At 43.4% G+C, this 19,586-nt stretch overlaps 1 protein-coding gene across 1 annotated transcript in view; it reads left to right on the plus strand.

Annotated features, from left to right (window-relative positions):
* ROCK2 (Rho associated coiled-coil containing protein kinase 2) overlaps positions 1–19,586 on the plus strand; it is a gene marked incomplete in the record, with an annotated part of 2,656,097 nt that overhangs the window by 260,457 nt on the left and 2,376,054 nt on the right. The window contains 1 exon segment of the mRNA XM_044082273.1: positions 7,029–7,110. Coding sequence (XP_043938208.1) covers positions 7,029–7,110 — 82 coding nt within the window.

Here is a 19,586-nt window from a genome sequence, read left to right on the forward strand (position 1 = left end):
AAAATTAAATACACTGGCAGAAGGACTAAGCAGAAACCTAATGGACCTACACGAGTGGAAATTTTCAACATGTTGACAAGCAAATGGGGGAGCCCAGATATAGACCTGTTTGCCTCTCCCCAGAACTACCAATTGGACAAATTTTGCATAAGGACTCCCCACAAACAAGCCTGGAAAGTGGATGCTCTGTCCTTCAGCTGGAAAAACCTATCAGTCTATGCCCCCCCCCCCTCTGCCTCTGCTCTCAAAGGGCTACTAAAAATCAAACAGGACAAACCAAGGATGATTTTGATTGCTCCAGACTGGCCACGCCAACACTGGTACTTCCTCCTGCGCAGTGTGTCACGGTTATCTCCATGGCACCTGCCTCAGACTCCTTCCCTGCTGTCTCAGCAGGAGAACTAGGTTCTGCACCCTCAGCTTCTAACACTGAACCTTGCAGCCTGGTTAATTACTTATTCTCTCCTTTTTACCATCCCTCAGCAAACCTGTGATGGATATCATTTTAGAGGCAAGGAGGCCTAGTACTAGAAAATCTTATGCTGAAAAATGGAAAAGGTTCTGTGCCTGAAACCAATCTCAAGGGATGAGCACAGCAGCGCCCAGTTTACCTCAGATTTTACAATACTTAACTGAGATGCTTCACAAGGGACTGTCTTTTTCCTCCATTAAAATCCATGCCTCAGCCATTTCAGCTCATTATAACACAGAACCACCCCTCTTCTCTCATCCACTGCTCAAGCAGTTCCTCAGAGGGGCCAAAAACAGAGCTCCAACCCCAGCCTGGGACCTTAACTTTGTCTTGGAGAAACTCACTCTACCTCCTTTCGAGCCAGCTGCTACTGCAGACTTAAAATCAGCTGCTACTGCAGACTTAAAATTTCTTTCTTGGAAAACAGCTTTCCTTTTAGCAATCACTTCAGCTAGAAGGGTATCTGAATTACAGGCCCTTATGGCAGTGGAGCCTTTCATCATCTTTCATGCGGACAGGGTATCCCTCAGAACCAATCCATCCTTCATGACCAAGGTGGTATCTAGTGTGGCTCTTAATCAGTCCATTCATTTGCCAACCTTCTTTCCCAATCCACAGAATAAAGGGGAATGGATACTGCATTCCTTAGATGTGCACAGACAGCGTAGATTCTACTTGGACAGGACTAAACCTCAAAGGAAATCTGAACAACTGCTGGTGGCATTTGCTGCAGGGGCAGAGGGGAAGGCTATTTCAAAGCAAACCATTTCTAAATGGATAAGCCATTGCATTGATGTCTGCTATAAGCACCATGGAAAACCTATCCCCCAGGGGATCAGACCTCACTCCACCAGGGCTGCATCTACCTCTACAGCCCTTCTCAGAGATGTCCCTACCAGGGACATCCTAGAAGTACCTGGAATTCTGTACATACTTTCACCAAGCATTATCATTTGCCAATTTTCTCTAAATCCAGAGCTGGCTTTGCCACTGCAGTCTAGCAGGGCCTTATAGCTGGCCTAATGCTATCTAAGTTCCTCCTCCCAACCATAGCTTTGGGAATCTACCCAAATGTAATGACTGCAAAAGTGAAACACGATGAACATAGTACAGTTGTGTACACTTAACATAAATGTAGATGTTAGAGTGTATTCACTGTTGCAGTCTTGGTTACCCTCCCTCCAGCCCCCTAACTTCTTTTGGCTATACCTCTACTTTCCTTTACTATGTGTAAAAGCCTTTTTGGTGTATTTGCTTTTTTGTTGGAGGTATATCTTTGTGCTTTTATATTTAATTGCTTCCCATTAGGGGGGCACCTGACATCTGGGGCAAGAAAAACTGATGTAATGGCGTCGGCGGCATGTTTTATACCCCTGACGACCTGACGTCATGGAAGAAGGGGCAGCAACTGATGCAGGACCCAAGACTTTGTTAATCAGGCCAACTGAGGGCTACCTGCAGGCAGATAACCCAAATGTAATGACTGCAACAGTGAATACACTCGAACATCTACATTTATGGTAAGAGTACACAACTGTACTTTTTAAGTCCAGTATTTGCATTTCTAAAGAAACAAAACCTTACAGTATTCCTCTTTCTAGATGATAATGTAGAGACGAGATAACTATTGATGCATTATAGAGAACAGACAGTTTTACTCTTTCAGTATTTGGAGACAACGGTAAGTTACAAAATATCTTCTCTGACTCTCTGAATATCAACTTCTGTAAGGGCAGTCATAGATTCAGTTCTGAAGCAAGTTTTCCTTATACAAGACAAGCAAGTGGAGATGTAAACAATCCTGACAGACATACTAGGCTTATTAAATGGCATGCTACGGTAGCGTTGTCGCCTCACAGTAAGACGTTGTCCTGTTCGATTCTCAGCTAGAGTGTCTTCTGTGTGGAGACATGCGTGAATGGGCATACCTTCGTTGAAGGTTGTGCGTCAGGGCCAGCAGCTCGGCACTTAAAAATCTACTGCCAATCATTAGCGGACCGGAGTTCCGCTGTGGCGACCCCTAACCGGGAAAAGCCGAAAGACACAACTACTACTTTCCCCTTCTGAGGTTCAGTGTTTTAACAAGTTTTCAGATTATACCTGGGTAGCTCACTTCATCATCTAGTCAGCTCAAAGTAACTGATCTCAGTAAGGGAGAACTGTTTACTGGAACCTTAACAGAATTGATAGCACTTTACAGGATGCTCCATCTTTTCAGAACACTGTTTCAGCCTCTACTTTTTAAATTGGGACAGACTTTTAAAGTGACGTACTACAAGGTTGAACCTGAAGCAGCCATTGGTAAACTTGCTGAGTCAAAGTTGCTAGCTGAGCAAACTGCTGAGTGTTACAAGGGCTGGGGAAATTGCAAAGGAAAGAAGCTGGCAGTAAATATGGGGGCACACCACACTGGATTGTAAAAAGGGCTTCCCTTTAGTGTGGTAAAAGCACTTATAGAGATAATGTTTATACTGCACTTACTGCTGTTTACTTCTCTTTCACTTTAGATCTCTATCTGTATCTCCTTACTGATAACATTGGTGTTATCCCACCTTGTATACATTTAGTTATCCTGTTAGATATGTTTGTGAGTGGTCATTCAGCCTGATGCCCATGTATGTAAGTGGTAGTGTTCTCCACCTGTCTGCTCACTTCATGTACTACTATGAATATTTGTACGGGTTATTTGGTGACTGTAGAGCATCTCATTTTGCCAGTCTTGGTCTTTTTGCCCAGTGACCACTAAGATTCATTGGCTTTGCTAGAGGTGCATTTGCCACTCACCAGCTGAATTTATTCCAAAGCTTGTGTGCAAGAAAGTAGTAAAAAAAAAATCTGGGATTTAATTTTATATTTAAACCTTCACCTTTGGCAGGTCATATTCCAAGCCTGTAGGTCATTGGGAGGATGCCATGGGTTAGGAGTGGAAACAGATTCCATGCATCTTTCAAGAGATTGTTTAGAAGTGGGTCCTTCTACATGTAGATCCATTTGCACATATTTCAGCAAACAAGTCAGCAATATTTTTTTCTCTCTCATTCCCCAGAGTACAATGTGGAAGATGTATACTTTTTTCTCCAGATGGATTCTGAAGTTGATGTGCGTCTTCCCTCTGAACTGGGAATTGCTACTCAAGACAAAAAACAGTACATTTCTGATAGGCTGTTCTTCGTTTGACAGTCATGGTGTTTCTTTAGTAAGGAAACTGATCACTTACCTACTGTGGTCACCAAGTCTGTGATTATCCTTATTGATACAACAGCAGGGAGTGTTTTTGCAGTCCATCACAATACTGAGTTTTTTAAGCATGGAGGATAGAATTTAGATTAACAGTATACTGCTTGTATTTCTGTCAGATATTAAATGTTTAAAGAAAGAGGCACCAAGACATGATTCAAGAAGATCTTGCATTCAAATGTAGAAGAGGTCTGATTGATAGAATCTTTCATACCATCTTATTTCAAGATTGCTGGATTATTTATTTATGACTCTTATGTATTCATCATTTAAATTCTGTTTCTGCATTTTGTCCTTGTATACTATCTTTTCCACAAGTTGCATTATGTGCAGCTATAAAAAAAAGTCTTGGTTTTATTTTTAAAACCGATGCTTAGCTTCCTTTAGAGTCTGTACAGACTATGCAGTTAAATAACATGTCTAAGGGTTGTTTTATGTGGCAAAATAATTAGGGTAAGAGGCCCTACATATAAATTTCCCTTTTTTATTATCCATAGTGAGAGTAACACTTTTAAATAATATCTGCAGTCTCTCTCTGTTAGTCTTTTTAACTGCTGATTGTACGTAGTCTACCAGAATGATGGTGAAAGTATTCTGTACTTGCTGGATATTCCAAGATATATTTTGTTTGTTTGTTTGTGTCTTTCGGCTTTTCCCAGTTAGGGGTCGCCACAGCGGAACTCCGGTCCACTAATGATTGGCAGTAGATTTTTACGTGCCGAGTTGCCGGCCCTGACGCACGACCTTCAACGAAGATACGCCCATTCACGCATGTCTCCACACAGAAGACGCTCTAGCTGAGAATCGAACAGGACAACATCTTACTGTGAGGTGACAACGCTACCGCAGCACCACCACCGCAGTATCCAAGATATATTTTGTACTAGAGAAAAATAAGTCAGACTATGGTCAACTGTTGGTTTTATTTGTTAAATGGATTGAAGGCCTAGCCGTCAAACAGACCTTATCAAAATGATTGTTACATTGCTTTTATGACAAACTTTTGCAAGGCACAATAAGCATGCATTCCAGTGAGGCAGTAGCAAAATCTACTGCATATTTTGGGAATGTGGTCTCTTGTTTTGTATTCTCCATAAAAAACTACAAGCTAGGTGTGTTGTCTAGAGACAGGCTTTGGTAAGACTTGCAGTCATACCTGTCAACCTCTTAGCACAAGAAATATGGGCAACGCCTGATGTAATGGGGGGAGGGATGCCCAAAAATAGGGACAGATTTTAAATATTGCTTGTATAAACTTATAAAGTTGCTAAAATAACATGATTTGTCTTAGCATTGATTTTTTTAAGAATATAAATTCTGAAACACAAATGCATGTCATTATTTAGTGATTTTAATCTTTAGATCATCCAAGTGATTTGTCAGAAAAACACAAATTTTATGAGTAACAGACCAAAAATATGAGGTAAATATCTGGACATTCTTCAAAAATCTGGAGAGTTGAAAGGTATGCTTGCCATACAGTGGATCCTGTAGCTGCCCAATTCCTTGGGTGTGATAGTACTGCTTGTGAATCTGCTACTGTGGTATGATTGACTGATAAAGTGACTCAAATAATGGCTCATTGACCTTCCTGATGAAGATAGTAAGACACTTAACATAACAAAAGTTTGAAGTAGTAGTCAGTGCTGAAAGTAAGGCCATTCTTACACCACCCTGCCTGAAAATGGTGCATACTTATTTTTAACAGTTGCTTGGTTTATTTCTCAAGTAATTTTTGATTTTCATTGCAATTAAAGTTTCATAATTATGAAAACAAGAGCAGGGTGGCACAATGACATGGCAGATGTTACTGTAGCCTTGGAGAGCTTGCTTTTTGGCTGTGCTGTCTTCTGTGTGGAATCTGTTCATCCTCCCTGTGCCCAGTTAGGGTTTTGTTGGGTAGTTTGATTTCCTTCTACATCCCAAAGACATACCATAGATGTGCTGATGTTATTCCAACTTGCTTGTAGGTCTGCATGTCATACAAGTAATATATTCTGCAGTGGGTTGGCACTCAATTTAGGATTAGTTCCTCTGCTTTGTTACCTACTGAGTGATGTGATGGGTTAGTGTTCCCCTGTGAGCTTGAATTGGATTAAGGGCGTAATCAGTGATGTTTGTTAACTAAGGAAATTATTCTTTTGAAATAAAGATCTGAATTGCCTAGACACAATAAGACCTTACAAAGTGTTGGTTGCTAAAAAAAAAAGCAATTACTAGAAAAAGGAAATCAAAATCTAAACTAACTGTAATTGAAATATTGAATATTGTACAGGAAGTAAAATAACTGGAGGTGGGATCTTTAAAGAAAAAGGTAATGGGCAAATTGCATATAAATTGAATTTGTGGGAACAATGAATGCAGACCAATGTTCAGGAGGTGGGCTGAGGTTTAAAGGAAGGCAGGAATTGATTTGTAATGTTGGAGTGAATAAAAATTGTTAAAAAGAAAACTTGTACTTTTGCCATTTTATAAAATATGGTGATTTAATAAAGATGTGTTAAAAAGTAGGTAAACCAAGAATAAATGAATAAATAAGGTATTAGCTTGTACAATCAATTTTCCCTTGTGGGATTGTGGGGATTAGGGGGTTGCAGAACAGCAATCAGCAATGGTGGCTGTGTAGCGTCGACCAATTCCTGTTGTTAATAAAAATCTGTTGATAAACTCTTGACTATGTAAAGGTAGGGTAGGTAGGATATAAACAATTAAGATTTGCTATCACAGTGAGCATTCCTCAGTGCTATAATTTTTATGATATGATTACTTGAACGCAGCTGTTTTTTATTGATTTGCTGACAGTTAACTTTTTCTGTCCTTGAAATATATATAAAGTCCTTTGCTGAATGTGTTTAGAGTCGAGAAGAGTTGACTGTTATGGATAGTTGTTTGCATAGGTTAATGTTGTCCTCTCAAAAAATGAACTACACTGGCCAGGTGAATATAGTAATCAGTGTTCTTTGTAGATTGTTTATCTTGTGCAGTGTGTTTATCTTGTACAGTGTGGATAGAGTTTGTACAAAATAGAAAACTGAAAATGAAATAATGGAAACATTGCGTTGACTGAAACAAAAATTCTCAGACGTTTGATTAGCATCCGGACTTAACTCTGAGGTTACTTCTGCCTGGGACAATGGCAGCCTTCCAGTCACCCCATTTAAGGAATCTTAAGTTTAATCAGCTAAGTTTTGTATAGCTCATTTAGCATTTACAGAGCTGTCTGCAGATATCTGTACGTAAGAAGTGCAATGTATATACTGTTATGTTATGTACTGACTGTTGGAATTGTGAATTTTAATAAAGTTTGTTTTTATTGTAGGATGGCTTCAATTCCTTGGTTCTAGATTTGGACTTTCCTCTACTAAGGAAAAACAAGAACATAGACAACTTCTTAAATAGATGTAAGTACATACATTGAATTTTTAGAGCAATTAATGTTTCAGTATTTTTAGTTTTTTGTTGTTAAATGTAAATGGAAGTCTTGGTGACTATTTGTATTTTTGAAGCTTAGTATTTGTCTTGAACTTTTAATACCTACAGTAGTTAAAGAAGATGCAAAAGGGTTTTATGACTGTGCACAGCAAAGATGTGTTTTAGAAGCATAAGCCAGTCAAATAACACTGTTTAATTTTCTGATGAGTAAAAATAAGTAAATAAGCAAAAATAAGTAAATAAATATGATATTTATTTATTGACATTTGATTACTGTGAAAGTTGACTGGGAGCTCATTTTCCGCAGAGGCCTGGGGAGAAAAGCTCCAGAGTATTACAGAATGTTTTAATAATAATGTTATGATTGTTAAAAATAATACAAAAAACAAATACAGTTTAAACCAATTATACCAATTTAGATATAATATGAAAACATTGGTTGAGTAGATACAATCTATGTGGCAATGATTTAACAGAGCAAGTATAGTGGGAAAGCCAGCACACATGCTATACTCAAAGACAGTGTGACCATAGAGTACAATTAATTTGGGGAGAGAGTGAGGCCACGGCCCCCATGTTGGTGTGTACAGGAGGGTACAGCCTGCATGCTGAAGTACATTGAGAAGCTTTTATTTACTTTTGTGTGTCTGTTGATGTCCTTCTATTCTTATGTTGCAGTATTCCACATATGGGTTTACCCTTCTTCTTTCGTGTGCATCTGGCCAGTATTCCAAAGTTTTTCAGTCCCTCTTGGTGCGTCAGATGTCTGACATGGCTGAGAGGAATGTGGACCATAAAAGTGACGTCTGCATGCACCAGTCCTCAGAGCTCTTCAGCCACCAGTTGTATGCCAGGTGTTCCTGCTTACCCCTGACGTCTGATAAAATAATTCAGATAAGTACCCCGTTGGGGAACCTTTCAGGCCTTCTTACTTTAACTAATGTTTGTTCATGTCATCCGGAAGGGGCAAGTGTAAGTGTGGCCAGCAGTTTCCCCACAGACATGCACGATCAGTGCCTTTTTTGCTTAGGAAGGGAACACGACCACGAAAACTGCCCCATCTGTAAAGCGTTCATCCTCAAAACCCTACATCGCCGCTTAAAAGCAGTTAACCTTTACCTCGAGAACCAGCGTCTTAAGCAATTCGCGCTAAGGATGGAAGACGCTTCTGAAGGCCCCGACAGAACCGCCTAAGAAAAGGCGCAAAACCACGCGGCCTTCTCCTTCGGCTGCGCCTCTTTCTTCCATACCTCCGCTTATGGCCGACATCGGCCTGGTAGAGGAACCGGCTTCTGCCAGCCAGGATAAAAAGGTTACCCATGAGGAGGCCATACAATCCCGAGCGGTTGGCACGTCCTTAGAGATTTTACTGATGCCTGCTTCAGAGATCGAGGGGGAACATACCTTTTCTGCAGGTTCGCTGGAACACACTGACCCTATTCCTGCCTCAGGCCTGAGGTCCTTTCCAGGTCGGTCGACTGCAAGGCCTTTAAAGAAAAAACAAAAAAAAAAAAACAATCCCCTTTCTCCACCTCTTGAAAGCACCCCAGACAGGAAAACTTCCAGCCAGAGTATCTTCAGTGCCTTCATGGCCTTACAGCCTACCACTGTTGGGAGTCCTGCTACAGCCCTCTCCACTCCTCAGCCCTAGGTCTCAGACGTCTGCCAGAGAAGAAGAAGAGGAGGAATTCTGTAATTCCTCAGAGGACTCCCTCCCTTACACCACCCAAGTTTCCTCTCCCCTGGGGTATGGCTCCCCAGAGGAAGAGTCCATGGACTCTGACTCACCAGTGGAAGACTTGACCTTTACAGAAACCATTGGTAAAATGAGAGACAACTTTCAGTGGGAATCCTCTGTCATGACTGAAGTACAAAAGAGGTTTTTATGACCTCATACAGATGGAATCCCCTAGTCCCTCTGCAGTTCCACCCATTCTGCCAGCCTTCTTGGATGCCTTCTTATCTGCATCCCTCAATCCTGACTCACAGCCCCCTGCTCCTCGCAGACCAGACAGGCTGTACAAAGTACCTGAATCTGAAAAATTCCTTAAGTGCCCCCCCTGCTCACCCACCCACTATTTCCATTGCTACTGACAGGGCTACTAAACTTCTCCCTGCCACTACCTTTCTTCCTGCTAAGGATATCTGTGGAACACCTAGGCAAGAAAATTTACACGTTTGCCACTCTTTGTCCTTCTGGGCCACTAACTACCAGACCCATATGACCAAATACTCTCTAGCCCTGCTAGAGAAAACCACTAAAGATTTGGCTGACATTCCAGACTGTCCAGCCAAAGTCTCTCTTGCTTCTGTCCTAGGTCTCACCTCCCAGATGAACAGACATTCCATTAGGTGTAGCTGTGATGCAGCAGAGGCTTCGCTGTTTTGGCTGCATTAGCCTGTGCTCTTAGAAGGTATGCCTAGCTTCATCTTCAGCCTCTGCCTGATGATTTCAGGGTGAAACTCATTGATGCCCCCCTAGATCCCTCTGTGTTGTTCGGTTCCAAGGTGGCAGATGTCTTCAAATCTTTGCAGTAAAAAGGGAAAGAAATGCAGGACCTTAAACACCTGCTAGTTTCTCCCGTACCTAAATTCCATAAGAACTACCTGGCCAAGACTCATTTCATCCGAAAACATGCATGGCCGATGCCTCCCTCCAGACCTAGGAGACCTCCTAGAAAGAAAACTCCCCCAGCTAGAGTTTCCCCAGCCCCTAGCCAGTGGACCCCCTTTCAGGATAAGGGAGGTAGTGTCTGACTGCCTGCTAACCTTCCTGAAACCCTCTCTCACCCCTGTGCCCCTCTCTGTCTAACCTTGTCACTGTCTCCCTGCTTGGTCCCACATTACCACAGACAAATGGGTTCTATCCATCATCCAGAATGACTATTTCATGTTCTGGATCTCCCCCCCAGTAAGAAAGGGTACCCCTCAACCTCCCAGCAATCCGCTCCACCTCCTAAATCCTGTACTAAAAACTTTTCTGTCCCAAGGCACCATAGAACCAGTGCCTTTGGAAGCAAGAGGGAAAGGATTTTACTCAAAGATTTTTCTGGTACCCAGAAAAGAGGGACCATGGAGACCCATCCTGGACATCTCACTGCTAAACCCATTCCTCAAGGTCCCTACCTTCAGGATGCTTTCTGTTCTCCCTGCTTCTGCCTTACAGGTTCATGGTGACCCTAGTTGTTCTTCATGTTTCACTGTTGCAGTCATTACATATGGGTAATCTGCTGGCAGGTTGCCCTCAGTCGGCCTGAATATCAAAGTCTTGGGTCCTGCGTCTGTTGCTGTATCCTCTTCCATGACGTAAGGTCGTCAGGGATATAAAAAGTTAGCCGACGCCATTTTCTTTAGTCTTTCTTGCCGCGCAGTGCCTGAATCAGAAGCAGTTCGCAAGTGCCGGTCGGCCGACTCCTGAAATTTTCGAATTCGAGTTTCAGAACCGAAGTCTTCAATTAAAGCTAAGTACCCCGTTGGGGAAACTTTTTCTTGCTCCATACCAATGTCAGTAAAAGTTGTTAATTGCATTACTTGTGGGAAGCAAATACCTCATAAGGATTTTCATTTGTGCTGTATTCTTTGCCTAGGCCCAGATCATAATGTGCCTTGCTGTCGGTTTTGTGCTAGATTTAACCAATGCACTATTAAGCGTCGGTATATCTTTGCTTCAAAATATTTTGGAAACTGATTTAACTACCCTGAAATGTCGTTGGATAGCAATCCGACTACTGGAGTTCACAGAAAACGCAAAGAAAAGGACAGAGACAGACCGTCGACGTCCAAAACTGACGACAAAGCTTCTAAGCCAGTCGCTGGTACTCAGTGAGGCGTTTTTGCAGCCCCTGATGCCTGCTACTCTCAAGTCGCAGGCCTCTACCGAGACCCATGTGGAGTCGGGCACGCCGCGAGATTCTCAAAGTATTGTACCCGCGGATGTCTCTCCCTTGGATGGGTTCGGAGCTGCTGAGCAGGCACCAGCTTCTGAGGGTGTCTTCAGGCCTCAGCATTTCTATATAAAACCGATGCCAGCTTCAAAAACAAAGACAAAAGCAACTTCTAAGGCTAAAAAACCGACGCATGAGCCACATGCTCAGGCCTCTATGCCCAAAAAGCAGATGATCAAAATGGCTGAAGACCTAATTACCTTGATCAAGGGTTCCCAACCCCCCCCCCCCCCCCCCCCTGATAAGAGGCCTAGGCAAGACGCTGATTATGAATCTTTAGATCAGGTTTCTATTTCTTCTGATCAGGAATTTTCTATACCACCCTATGAGGATTCAGATGCAGAGGAATCCATCCCATCTGCATCTCCTCCTGAAGATTATTCCTTTGGAGAAACCTTGCATACTTTGAGGGAACATTTTCATTGGGAGAGTCAAGATTTCTCAGAATCAAAAAAGAGGCTTAGGGATTTCCTTCTTCTCCCTCAGCATAGACCTTTAGCCATACTTCCTGTATTAGACATTGTTGATGATGTGTTTTCAGAATCCAGCATGACTCCAGATTCCTTACCTCTGGCTCCTAGCAAGCCAGACAGATATTACAGGGTTCCTGACTTGCACAAATTTTTATTCAAAAACCCTGCTGCTGACCCTGAAAGTATCTCACAGGGTCCCAGAGGTGTAAAGGCCTCAACAGCTAAGAATCCTACCCCTTCTGATAGAGATTCCAGGGCGCTGGATAGATGGGGAAAGAGGGTTTATACGTCTGCAACCTTGGCAATTAGGGCGTTAAACTGTCAGTTTCATATGCTTAAATATCAACAGCATGTTACGGGATTATTGAAACAGAAAATGATGTTGATTTCTGAATGTGTGGAAAATAAAGAATTACAGGAATTATTGCATGCAGCAGAACAATTTGGAAAGCATACTTTGCAATGTGGTTTTGATTCCTTGGAGGTCTCCTGCAGGGCCGCAGTTACTGGATCTGTGATTAGACGGCATGCCTGGCTAAAGGAGCAAAATTTGCCTGATCATGTTAAAGCTAAATTCTTGAATGCACCTTTACAGCATGATACTCTGTTTGGTAATGAGGCAGAAGAGGTTTTAAAGAAAATGGAAGACAAAGCTAAGTCTATGCAAACTGTAAAATACTTTTTACAAGTGCAGCCACCAAGATTCAGTAGACACTGGCTTACAAAAAACTGGTCCTTTCCTGTGTCCAGCAGAGCTTCACAGGGCAAATCCAGGTGCTCAAAGGACTCTAGATACCAATCACAGGATTCTTACAGGTCAAAGCAATGGGGTGCCTACCTCCAAATGTGGATGAAATAAAGCGCAGTAAACAGTCTCGATGACTTCCCTCTGCCATCACCAAGCACTTATCTTTTGGCAGCCCCCTTAGGGGGAAAACTAGCACTTCATGCTCACAATTGGCAGTTAATAACCCAGGACAAGTGGGTATTAAACATAGTATCCCAGGGATACATATTTCATTTCCACACTCTGCCAATTCCAAATGGTTGGCCAGATCTGCCACAAAATCAATGGGCAGAGGCACAGAAACAAGTTACGTCCCTCATGGATATTGGGGCTATTCAGCCAGTGCCAGAACAGGAAAAAGGACAAGGGTTTTACTCGACTGTTCTTGGTACCCAAAAAAGACAATGCCTGGCACCCAGTACTGGATTTATCAATTTTGAACACATTCTTGGACATACCAAAATTCAAAATGCTAACTTTGCAGCAGCTTCTGCCCATGCTGAGCAACGCTTGGCTAGTGACTCTAGACTTAAAAGAGGCATACCTGCATATCCCAATAAGGGAATCGTGCAGAAGATACCGCCGCTTCAAGGCTAGTTTTATGCATTACCAATTCTCTGCATTGCCCTTTGGCTTATCTACTGCGCCCAGGGTCTTTACAAAGTGCCTGGCACCAATAATTGAATTTTGCAGACAAAGAAGTATACAAATCTATCCTTACTTGGACGACTGTCTCATTCAAGCAGAAAACAAAGACATTCTTCTTCAACATCTGGCGTTTGTGAAAAGGTTTCTAACATGCCTAGGGTACATAATAAACGAAAAGAAATCACAACTGGTACCCTCTCAAAAGATAACATTCCTGGGTGCAAGCTTGAATACAACTGCCCAGATGGCTTACCTTACACCAGACAAACAAAGGCAACTGACTACTTCAAACAGATGGCAACAAAAACCCAGTTATCTGCAAGACAAATTCTGCAGGCTTTGGGGGTTCATGGCATCCTACATTCTACTGATTCCATATGCAAGACTGCATATGAGGAAACTACAGTGGTACCTAAAAAGATTATACAGTCAACATTGTCACAGTCTGGAAACAGTGATTCCTCTCATTTCCTACCTACAACAGGAGTTTCTTTGGTGGGCAGAGACTTGTCACCAGCACATGGGACGATCTTTCACTCTACCCCCTGCCAACCAAATCCTAACTACAGACGCATCAGACTATGCTTGGGGGGCCCACCTGGCTGGGAGATGCATTCGGGGCATATGGAGCCCAAAACAAATGCATCTGCATATCAACCAGAAAGAGATGTTAGCTGTTCAGAATGCCCTGATGGCCTTCAAGGACTTACTTCATCCAGGACAACTACTGATAAAGATGGACAACACCACGGTTATGTGGTACATAAGCAGGGGGCCACACACTTCTACCCCCTTTGCAGACTAGCCATGGCCTTGTGGGACACGGCCTTGACTTACCAAGTACATCTTCAAGCTCAGTTCCTGCCAGGAAAACAAAATACTCTGGCAGACCTAAGCAGAAACCTTGTGGACCCTCACAAGTGGAAACTGGATCCACAAGTCTTCAGCATGATAACAAAGAAATGGGGGAGCCCGGACATAGATCTATTTGCGTCTCCCCAGAATTATCAACTGGACAAATTCTGCACAAGGACTTATCACAGACAAGCATGGAAAGTGGATGCCCTATCCTTCAGTTGGGAAAGCCTATCAGTCTATGCCTTTCCTCCTCTGCCTCTTCTTCCCAAGGTCCTACTAAAGGTCAGACAAGAAAAAACAAAAATTATTGTAATTGCCCCGGACTGGCCTCGCCAACACTGGCACCCAATCCTGAGGAATTTGTTTCAACTCCCTCCTTGGTACTTGCCTCAAATACCTTATCTACTGTCTCAGCAGAACAATCAAATCCTGCACAATCGACTCCAAACTCTGAACCTGGCAGCATGGCTGATCATGTAGTTATTCAAACAACACGTCTCAGTAAATCTGTGATGGATGTCATTTTGGAAGCCAGAAGGGCTAGTACTAGAAAATCTTATGCTGATAAAAGGAAGAGATTCTGTGCATGGAACCAAGCACAAGGAACTGACACAGCAAAGCCAAATATTCCCCAGATTTTACAATATTTGACTGAGATGCTTGACAAGAGCCTATCTTTTTCATCAATAAAAATCCATGCCTCTGCTATCTCGGCTCATTACAACACAGAGCCACCAATCTTTTCTCACCCTTTGCTAAAACAGTATCTTAGAGGGGCCAAAAATTTAAGGCCTCCCAGAAGATCACCAATTCCTGCATGGGACCTCAATTTTATGTTGGAAAAGCTCACCCTGCCTCCATTTGAACCAGCTGCTACTGCAGATATAAAGTTTTTATCCTGGAAAACAGCTTTACTTCTGGCAATCACTTCAGCAAGAAGGGTTTCAGAGCTTACAGGCCTCATGGCTGTGGAGCCTTTTATTATATTTTACCCAGACAGGGTGACCAATCCTTCCTTTATGCCTAAGGTGGTATCCACTGTGGCTCTTAACCAAACTATTCACCTGCCAACTTTTTATCCAAATCCGCAGAACAAGGGGGAGTGGATTCTGCATTCCTTGGATGTGCACAGATGACTACGATTCTACTTAAACAGGACCAAATCTCTAAGAAAGTCTGAGCAGCTACTGGTGGCATTTGCTGCAGAAATAGAGGGAAAGGCTATTTCAAAGCAGACTATTTCAAAGTGGATAAGCCACTGCATTCGTTTCTGCTATGTGCATCATGGTAAACCAGTGCCCAAGGGCATTAGGTCACATTCAACCAGGGCTGCATCTACATCAGCAGCTTTTCTCAGAGGGGAACCAACCAAAGACATTCTAGAAGCTGCTACTTGGAGTTCTGTTCATACTTTTACAAAGCATTATCATTTGCCTCTCTTCTCTAAGTCCAGGTCAGGCTTTGCCACTGCAGTTCTGCAGGGCCTTATAGCTGCTCCTAATGCTATTTAGTTCAAGCCTCCCATCCATAGCTTTGGGATTCTACCCAAATGTAATGACTGCAACAGTGAAACACGAAGAACATAGTACAGTTGTGTACACTTACCATAAATGTAGATGTTCGAGTGTATTCACTGTTGCAGTCAGTTACCCCGCCATCCCCCTTTATTCTACAGCTTTTCTTTCCTTCACTATATTCTGCAGCCTTTGTGGTGTATTTGCTTTTAGATATAAAGTTTATGTTGTGACAATTGCATGTATTTATAGTTGTCTCTGTGTGTGTGTGTGTGTGTGTGTGTGTGTGTGTGTGTGTGTGTGTGTGTATATATATATATATATATATATATATATACATCTTTTTTTTTTTTTTTTTGCTCCCCATTTGGGGGGCACCTGACATCTGGGGCAAGAAAAACTAAAGAAAATGGCGTCGGCTGCCTGCTTTATACCCCTGAAGACCTGACGTCATGGAAGAGGAAACAGCAACCGACGCAGGACCCAAGACTTTGATATTCAGGCCGACTGAGGGCAATCTGCCAGCAGATTACCCAAATGTAATGACTGCAACAGTGAATACACTCGAACATCTACATTTATGGTAAGTGTACACAACTGTACTATATAAAGGATGCTTACCTACAATCCCAATAAAGCCCACCTTCAGGAAATACCTGAGATTTTTGGCAGGCTCTTCCCACTTTCAATTCTGTCTTTCGATTTGGGCTTTCCACTGCCCCAAGGGTATTCACAAAATGTCTGGCTCCAATCAGATAAGCTTCCCGAAGTCTCATCGGGAGCCCACACAGGGCATTGTTTTCCTAGGGTGCAGGATTCGCACAGACCTCATGCAGGCCTTCCTGCCAGAAGACAAAGTGGCATCCCTGACAGACCACCTGCTCGACATCCTTCAGGTATCAGAACTGACTGCAAGACAGTACCTGAGGCTCCTGGGTTACATGGCAGCCACTATACCCATGCTTCCGTTGGCAAGACTGCACATGAGAAAGCTACAGTGGTATCTTCGGTCAGTCTGGACCCAGCACTCCCATCACCTGGAATTCAGGGTCCACCTTCTACCCTGCCTGAAACAAGAACTTCGCTGGTGGCTGTCACAAGTGGCCATGAACCCAGGCCTTCCTCTCCAACTTCCCACACCAACCCAGATCATGCATACAGATGCATCAGACCTCGGCTGGGGAGCAACTCTAGGCACAAGACAGGTGCAGGGTTTGTGGTAACACCCACACAACCTAGAACACATCAGTGTCAGGGAAATTAGGGTGATCCTCCTTGCTCTGGAAGCCTTTTCCCCTTACCTACACCAAGGCCCACTCAAGATTTTTATGGACAACACCACTGTCCTGTGGTATCGCAATAAACGGGGGGCACCAGATCGTACATACTCTGCAGACTAGCCATGCAGGTATGGGAGCTAGCCACTTCCCAGGGGATGACCCTACAGGCAGTTTACATCCTCTCCCTTCACAACTTCCAGGCAGACACTCTCAGCAGGACCATCACAAACAACCACAGAGGCATACTTCACAGAGACATCTTCCTGGACCTGGTCCACCAGAGGGGTATACCTCAAATAGACCTGTTCGCCTCCTCTATTAACAGGCAACTTCCTGGCTATTGCACCAGGACACCAGACCCCAAGGCACTGGTAACAGATGCCTTCTTAATTTCATGGAAGGGGAAATTTCTGTATGCATTTCCTCCCTTCCCATTGATTCAAAAAGTGCTGCTGAAAATTCAGCAGGACAACCCAAAAATCTTGATGCTGACCCCCTGTTGGCCAAGACACCACTGGTTCCCCCATTACTTCTGTCCAAGGGCAGTAACCACAAGTTACCCCCCCCCCCCCGTGGACCTACTCATACAGAACAAGGGATCTCAGATACAGCCACAGTGGCATTCTTTGACCCTCACTCACCCTGTGGCTGATAGGATTGTGAGCCCTTTTAGACAACTGTACAACGAGGACGTGCTCAGTGTCCTGCAGGAGGCCAGGAAACACTACACTAGAAAATCTTACCTATCCAAGTGGAAAAGATTTTCGTTGTGACTTGCACTTAAGGAGCATTTCCGCTGGGAAAGCCAGGATTTCTCTGACTCCAAAAAGAGATTTAGGGAATTCGTACTCCTACCTTAACACAGGCCTTTAGCTATCCCTCCTGTTCTGGACATTGTAGATGATGCTTTCTTGGGATTTAGCCTTTCCTCAGACACTACCTCCAGCTCCCAGAAAACCTGACCGTTATTACAGAGTACCTGACTCTCTCAATTTCCTCTTCAAGAATCCTTCTGCGGATCCAGAGACCATTTCCCAAGGACCAAAAGGCATTAAGGCTACTGCTACCAAAAATCCTACCCCTTCTGATAGAGATTCTAGAGCCTTAGAAAGATAGGGTAAGAAGGTATACACTTCTGCTACTTGGGCCATTAGGGCTTTAAATTGCTAGTTTTGTATGTTAAAGTATCAGCAGCATGTTATGGGGCTACTTAAACAGAAAATGATGTTGATTCCTGACTGTACTGATCACAAAGAATTACAGGATTTAATGCAATCTGCAGAACAAGTTGGTAAACATACTTTGCAATGTGGTTTTGATGCTTTAGAAGCATCTTGCAGGGCTGCTGTCACTGGGTCTGTACTTGGAAGGCATTTTTGGCTTAAGGAACAAAACTTGCCAGATCATGTAAAAGCTAAATTACTGGATGCTCCCTTAAACCAAGACTGCCTTTTTGGCAACAAAGCAGAAGTAGTCCTCAAAAGGATGGAGAAAAAAGCTAAATCTTTGCAAACAGTTAAAGATTTCCTACAAGTATAGCCTCCCAGATTCAGTAGGCATTGGCCTTCAAAGAACTGGTCCTTTCCAGTCCCTTCTAGGCCTTCTCAGTCCAAACCCAAGAACAGCAGACCACGTAGGCTACAGTCTCAGGCTACGCACAGACTTAAGCAGTGGGGGGCTCCCACTTCCAAAGCAGGGAGTAATAAGCCACCCCCTATGGAAAAATGGCACAATGACTTAACCTTAACCCTTCCAAGCCCTGTTCTACTACCTGCTCCCTTAAGAGGAAAGTTTGCCCTGCATGCAAAAAAAACTGGGAACTCCATTACCCAGGACAAATTGGTTTTGAACGTAGTTTCCCAAGGATACAGATTCCACTTCCACACCCTACCAACACCAAATGGTTGGCCAGACCTACCCCCCAGATCAGTGGGTGGAGGCCCAACAGCAGGTTCTCTCTCTTCTCAGTACCGGGGCTATTCAGCCTGTCCCAGCAGAACAAAGGGGACAAGGTTTTTACTCAAGACTTTTTCTGGTACCCAGAAAAGACAACTCCTGGCGTCCTATCCTGGACCTCTCTATTCTCAACACCTTTCTGGTAGTTCTAAAATTCAAAATGCTAACTCTGCAACAGCTTCTTCCCATGCTAGCCAAGGATGCCTGGCTGGCAACCCTAGACTTAAAGAAAGCTTACCTGCACATCCCAATAAAGGAATCTTGCAAGAAATACCTACGCTTCAGGGCAGGCTCCATGCAAAATTTCTAACCTCACTGGGGTACACCATCAACGAAAAGAAATCTCACCTAGTACCCTGCCAACAGATTGTATTCCTGGGAGCAAGCTTGAACACAACTTCCCAGATGGCATTCCTCACTCCAGAGAAACAAGTTTGTTTGACAACCTACTTCAAACTATTGGCCACAAACCCCCAGCTATCTGCAAGGAAAGTGCTGCAAGCCATGGGGTTCATGGCCTCTTGCATTTTACTAATTCCATATGCAAGACTGCATATGAGGAAACTCCAATGGTATCTAAAAAGGCTCTGGAGTCAACATTCTCAGAACCTGAAAACAATGATTTATACCATTCCTTGTATCAAGACAGAGTTCCTTTGGTGGGCAGAGGTCTGCTACCTCAACAAGGGACTCCCTTTCACTCTACCCCCTGCCGCCCAAATCCTAAGCATCAGACTATGCATGGGGGGCTCACATATTAGGGCAGTGCATTCAGGGAAAATGGAACCAGAGACAGATGCATCTGCATATCAATCAAAAGTAAATGTTAGCTGTACAGAAAGCTCTGACAGCCTTCAAAGACCGTATTCTTCCAGGACAACTATTGGTAAAGCCAGACAACACCACAGTTATGTGGTACATAAACAAGCATCGGGGAACCCACTCGTACCCTCTCTGCAGACTAGCCATGGCTCTGTGGAACACA

Source organism: Protopterus annectens, chromosome 1.part1 (assembly GCF_019279795.1).
Source record: "Protopterus annectens isolate FY-2018-M chromosome 1.part1, PAN1.0, whole genome shotgun sequence".
Lineage (NCBI taxonomy): Eukaryota > Metazoa > Chordata > Ceratodontiformes > Protopteridae > Protopterus > Protopterus annectens.